At 39.3% G+C, this 5,928-nt stretch overlaps 1 protein-coding gene across 2 annotated transcripts; it reads left to right on the forward strand.

Annotated features, from left to right (window-relative positions):
* The first annotated feature begins 409 nt into the window (after positions 1–409).
* Positions 410–4,848, forward strand: LOC115682502 (B3 domain-containing transcription factor VRN1-like). 2 transcript variants are annotated; one of them, XM_030606735.2, is made up of 6 exons: positions 410–545; positions 651–921; positions 1,777–2,344; positions 2,550–2,737; positions 3,405–3,690; positions 4,399–4,848. In XM_030606735.2, the coding sequence occupies exons 2-6, from the start codon at positions 778–780 to the stop codon at positions 4,605–4,607; spliced, it is 1,395 nt and encodes a 464-aa protein (XP_030462595.2). In that variant the 5' UTR covers positions 410–545; positions 651–777; the 3' UTR covers positions 4,608–4,848. The 2 variants fall into 2 exon arrangements, with proteins under 2 accessions (XP_030462595.2, XP_056177447.1); XM_056321472.1 differs by having other exon boundaries at positions 412–531.
* The last annotated feature ends 1,080 nt before the right edge of the window (positions 4,849–5,928 follow it).

A 5,928-nucleotide genomic window follows, 5' to 3' on the forward strand; every position in this document is an offset into this window, starting at 1 on the left:
ATATGACACATGACAATTGACATGTGTACTAATTTAAAATTTTATCTTTTATTTTCGTGATATTAATTTAATTTATGGAATAATTAATTTCTGTAGCATTATCAATTTGGATTTTTTTTATGATATTAATCAATATGAAAATACCAACAATTTTTTGCGAGGTAAACGACAAAATTGTTTTGACCAACAGTTTGACTCAGTCCTGTCCGAAAAGCAGAGACAAGGCATCACTTGTGGTCCCGGACCGCTCGATGGGCGACACCTGGCTCCGCGGGTCCCACCTCCGAGCTCTTTCACCGCCTGGTCTCTTCATTATTCACGCGCGCCCTCTGTCTCTCTACTCCATCTCCTGCCGCACGCTGTCACGTTCTCTCTCTCTCTCTCTCTCAAGAAAAGCGAGCGGCCGTTCGCCCCGCCGCCGGCCGGCGAAGCACGTCAAGGGCCGCGCTCTCCCTGAAGGCGAGTGAGGCGGAGGGGCTGGTCACCGGGGGTCGACAGGAGCTTCGAGTTCTCGAAGAACTTCGGGAGCAAGTATGTCTATCATGGTAACTTCTTTTTCTTCTTCTCTGGCCGTGACTATCATCACTTTTCTTCTTGTTAGCGTCCTTACGATCCTTCCGGTGTTTTTTGGGTTTTGGATTGGAGTATAGTAGCTATATGTTCGGCGGGTGATAGCGCTGCGCATCAAAGACCCTCCAGCTTTGGATTGGCAGAGGTACAGGGAGAGGCTTTGGGGGAGGAATTCTTGTTGCGAGCTCCCGCCAACAGCCCTCGTTCATGACGTCCGCCGTGGGGGAGGGAAATGCGCGCTGGAGCAACTCTGGTCCCTTTTGTGCCCATGAAGATGGTCAGCTTTTCGAGGCCAAGACTCCCCACTTCTTCAAGTTCATGTGCGCCCGCCACATCCAGGGTGGAAAGCTTGTGAGCCTTCGATTCGTCTCGGTTCCCATGCAATTTTCTCTTTTCTGGAAACTCCCTTTTGCTGCTGCTGTTTCCATTTCTTGACCCGTAGGTATTAGAGTTAATGCAGATTCTAATCAACTCTAATAGTTAGCAGCTCCTTTTGGTTGCATGATCAATCTTTCTGTGACCCAAATAAAGAAAAAGAAGCAATCTTTTACTAGTTCCATGAGTAAGAATTGGCTGTTTTTGGGTTATGCTGTTAGTTCCTTGGTGGGGGTTGTCCTTTTTCTTTCCTTCTGTATATGAGCCTGTTCTGTTCTTGTCTTTTGGTTGCTTTTCTTGTTCTTGTGCGTGGTTCCTTTTTAGATATACGACCTGTCTCTTTTGGGACTTCATTTCGTATGCTTTGTTCTGAATTTTTTTTTTTTTCACATAATCAGACATTTGGATAGGAACACTGTGTTGTGGTGAGTTAGGTGATACTTTTTGGAGAGTAATGGTGGGTGCATTGTGATTGATCTACGGAAGTAACTGGTTTAGAAAGTCATGGATAGATTGCAAAGGGTGTCATCATATTTAACATTCAAGCGATGTGTATTTTTAGCAGTATTCTATACTGGGTTTAAATCAATGAGTTATACTATATGTGTAGCATACACAATCTGATTGCTTGAGATGGGCGAATCTTTTGACAGGTGATGGGTTTTCAATAACCATCTATTGTTTGTCAAAAGATCTTCCTGCTTATGTATAATCACTTTTTTACGGTGTGATGAATACATCTTCAATGAGTAATAGTTCCAAGCAAACAATAAAATCCTGCATGCCTGACTCCAAGTTTCTGCCTAAACTATACTCTGATTTTTTGAACAGACGATTCCAAAAAAATTCGCCAGAAGATATGGGAATAATTTCTCCAACTTCGTGTGCCTCAATGTGCCTAGTGGTGATGTTTGGAAAATGAAATTGCGGAGGCAAAATCATGACTTTTGGCTACAAGACAGTTGGTCAGACTTTGTCAAGCACTACTCAATCAAACACGGTTACCTCCTAACCTTCAGATATGAAGGAAACTCTGTGTTTCGTGTGGTCATATTCAATAGGAGTGCTTCAGAAATCAAATACCCTATGGTTTCTAAAGAAAATTGTGGGAAATCCAAGCTCAGTGACGAGCATTTGTTGTCACAAGAATTGGAAGAAACTGAGGACATTATAATTGAAATATCGGACGATGATTTTCAGTCATGTGAATGTAAAGGGAGAGAATCGCCATCATTAACACAAGTTCGATCCCTGAAGAAGAAGAAGAAGAAGAGGAAGACAAATTCACCAGATGATGATGATGACTCTTTGTATGAGCCATCCATGGAAACAAGCAGTTATAGTGGGTCTCCAGAATGGACTAAAAGTTCAAACGAAGAAGAACCTCAAGCTCAGAAAGGTAAAAATGATCTAATTTCAAGCTTTAGAAGTCGAAGAAAAAGTCAAAAGATCAAAAAGGAAAAAAAACACCGGAAGCCTACTAAACCCTGTGGATCTGTTAATTCCTTAGAATCTGCTATTTTTTTTTATTCTAAGTAGAAAGGTATTTCATGTGTATATATTTGGTAGTTAATTTAAAATAAAATGACATATCTTTGTTGTAGATGAACACGGCGATGGACACATCTCCGACGGTAATAATCGCCCGAAATCGGTGCCTTGTTTGACTAACCGACGGTTCAGAGTCCCAGAAGAGGTTGAAGTGCTTTCGAGGGCTGCTTCTTTTGAAACCACGAATCCATTTTTCATAGTCCTTATGCAATCATCCTATGTTCAGAGTCCATATGCATTGGTGAGGAATGAATCGGGTGCGCAGTACAATTATTGGAATCTCTTAAGGACCACAATTTGTTTGGTGCACTTGATTATGCTTTGATTAGCTTAGGGTGGTGGCATATATATACATGCTCTTTTATAACCGCAAAGGTTTAGGGCTCAATGTAGCGCGTACCTCCAAACCGGCTAAGGAAGGCAAGCGGTAAACATGGAATAGAATCCCCTCTACTCTGGCAGCTGAGGGAAGTAGATACCCAAAGGGTACCTCATGAATTCCTCCTTACCACTTTCAGCAATTGGTGTAGCTTTCAAATAAACATAACAGAAACATCATCGATGCGCCTCGAAATGGTCACTAACAGTTGATATAATGGAGACTCAGGGGATGGCACTTTTATATATCACTACACCATGATTCTTATGTCTTCAGTCTTATGCTTTAGCCTTTTGTGGTACATTCTGGTTGTTTCACTTGATTTATATGATATAGCCCTTTTTCTTACAGTTAGTAAGAGCGTACAATGCGAACGGCGAAAAAATAAATTGAACGAGTTAGAGGATTGATTCGACTTAAAAGATCAAGTAAAAATATAATACCAATTACAGGACCAAGCCTGTGAAGGAGAATTAGATTTTCTTACCCTTGAATGACATTTGCCTTTTCCCCTCCAATTCTTTTGCAGAATATACCAGCTGCATTTTTCAAGACGCACATCTCTAAGGCTGGCGGAATCGGTTTCATGAAGCTACACGACTCTAGCGGGAGGGTTTGGACTGTCCGATACCATTCTGGGATGTACAACACAAAACCAAAGGTTAGGGCCCAAAGCGGTTGGAGAGCATTTGTGCTGGACAACAGATTGCGGAAAGGCGACGCCTGTGTCTTTGAATTGACGACTGCTGGTAAAGCTTCGTTCAAGGTCGTCATCTACAGAGCCAAACAATGCTCAAGTCGTGGTTTTTCATCTAGTAAGTCACAGAAACTTCACTTTTGTCCATTTTTCTGGCTCAAGCTACTTGACCTTGTTTAGGACTGACTTTGTTTAGGATTAAACATCCGAAAACCTTTGAAAACATGCGAACGTGATATGTAAATTGCCATAAGACTTTTCCATGTTTGTTAGACTTTAATGATTTTTCAAGTTTTCATGAGTTAAACAGTGGGCAACTTTTTTACTTAAAAATATGTCGAAATAAACACATTACCCTTTCCGCGGATTATCACGACGGGAAAAAAGAAATGCGATTTGCTTGTATACAAACTAAATATGATGTGAGGGACTTTGTTCTATCAACAGTGCTGAATCAACCGGAGTGATATGAGTAGCGGCAGCTGTATTTTGTTTAATGAATCAGTAATTTTTGCCTCAGTAATGGTCATTATTGTTATTGAGAAGAATTATGGTCATCATTTCATTCATGGGAAATCTTAGCTGAAAAATTATTAGTCGTTCGTGTTGGTTCAATGTTAATTTTATTTTTTGGGTTACGATCTAAATAATTTTTTGGATATTTTGAGATTGTTTTTGAACCTAACTGTATGTTTACAGTTCATCCCTTGCATTGACTCTGTTGTGCACAAGTTGATCTACTTATCTTTGTTGTATGTATCATCCAACAGTCTCATTGATTAGATGATCTATGAACTCTGATTGATCCGTGATCTGATCATGTTAGATACGATGAGAAACAATCCCGAGCCAATCAAGAACCAAACCAAAGACCCAATCAAGAATGCGATTGAAGAGAAGCCGAAAGAAGCTCAACGGAGGCATTTGGATGCTCCGGCGGAGGCTCCAGTTAAAAGGGGCAGAGGAAGACCTAGAAAGAAGCGGCCACGCGACGAGAAGATCGAAGTGATCAGAACCCATAATAAGAAGGCGTAGTAGGGGAAGACCTAGAAAGGTAGACAAGGTGGAAGAGGAGGCATGGTGAATTTGTGGTATGCCTCGAACAGATCCTTAACAGAGGCATGTATCTTTGCTTCAAATTGAAGAATATATATTTATGGAGACAATTGAGTTTGCTTCAAGTTAAGTGAGATCAGATAGGCGCAAAAGATTCGTCCATAACAATTATTATACTTAAGGGAACTACTATTCACGAATAAGAGGCGCAATTCGACAATGCTCAGACCAACGATAAGTATAATTTACAAGAGTATGATGCTCATGGTTGAATTTTGGTTCAACGTGTGCACTGTCGTTAATGGACTTTCAATTTGTCCAATGTGGAAATCGAATTATTTCTCAATGTTCAATATAATCCTTTTATCACAACTTCTTAAGCAAATTATGCGATTTAGTTAAACTATTGTGCAATGGGCAATTTATTTCATCAAATTTCAATTTTTTTAGTTTAGTCATCAACTTTCGTTATACAAAGTCAAATCAATCTACTGCTCCAAGTTTTTTCATTATTAGACTAACTGCTTGGATCTTCCAATATTTTTTCATTTCAATTTATTTTTTAAATCAACAAAAAATATGCTTTTTTAATTATCCTTTTACCTTTTTTGTGGTTATAGATATTACGATAGCTTCTTTTAAGTATATTTTAACCTATAATTTTTATAACGCCTTGATTGCCGGTGAGGGGCGAGGGTAATGTCATGGAGTTGAAAATCAAGAGCAGAGAAGGAAGAGAAGGACCTAGGCGTGCTCATGGCAAACGGGCTAAAAAGTAGATGCTTTTCAGGCATAAATAGGTTTTTCTTTTTTGTTCTTTTTGTTGATGGATGTTGAGCAGAGAGTTTTATATGGGCATGTAGACATACCCTTGTACCTCTCTTTTTTGGTGGTAAATATTGTTGCTTGGTTCATGTAAATTTAAATGAGATAGGCCTCATCCCTAATATCCATGTATAATTAAGTCTGGTTCTCGATGTACTAGTGGATAGTTCTTGTACATATACATTTGGCCTTATGTGATGACTAGGGTTTAGAGCTACTAAAATTTTGTTGAAACAATTTTTTTACTAAATGACGTGAAGATAAATTTGAGATGTTGGGTGCTAAATAAGATTTTAGCTTCTTCCGTTTTCACTAATGCAAATTTTAGGAATCATCAGTGTATAAATTCGGAGAAATATTTTAAGTATATATAGCATTTGCCTATACGAAACCTCTTTATTCCTTTTTCTTCGCCAAATCGAATTTAAACCAACCAATGTCTGTTTTTATCTGCTATCCATGACATTGGAAAAGC

This window comes from Syzygium oleosum, unplaced genomic scaffold (assembly GCF_021117445.2).
Source record: "Syzygium oleosum isolate NSW1041296 unplaced genomic scaffold, Sole_v2.1 Sole_v2.01, whole genome shotgun sequence".
NCBI lineage: Eukaryota > Viridiplantae > Streptophyta > Magnoliopsida > Myrtales > Myrtaceae > Syzygium > Syzygium oleosum.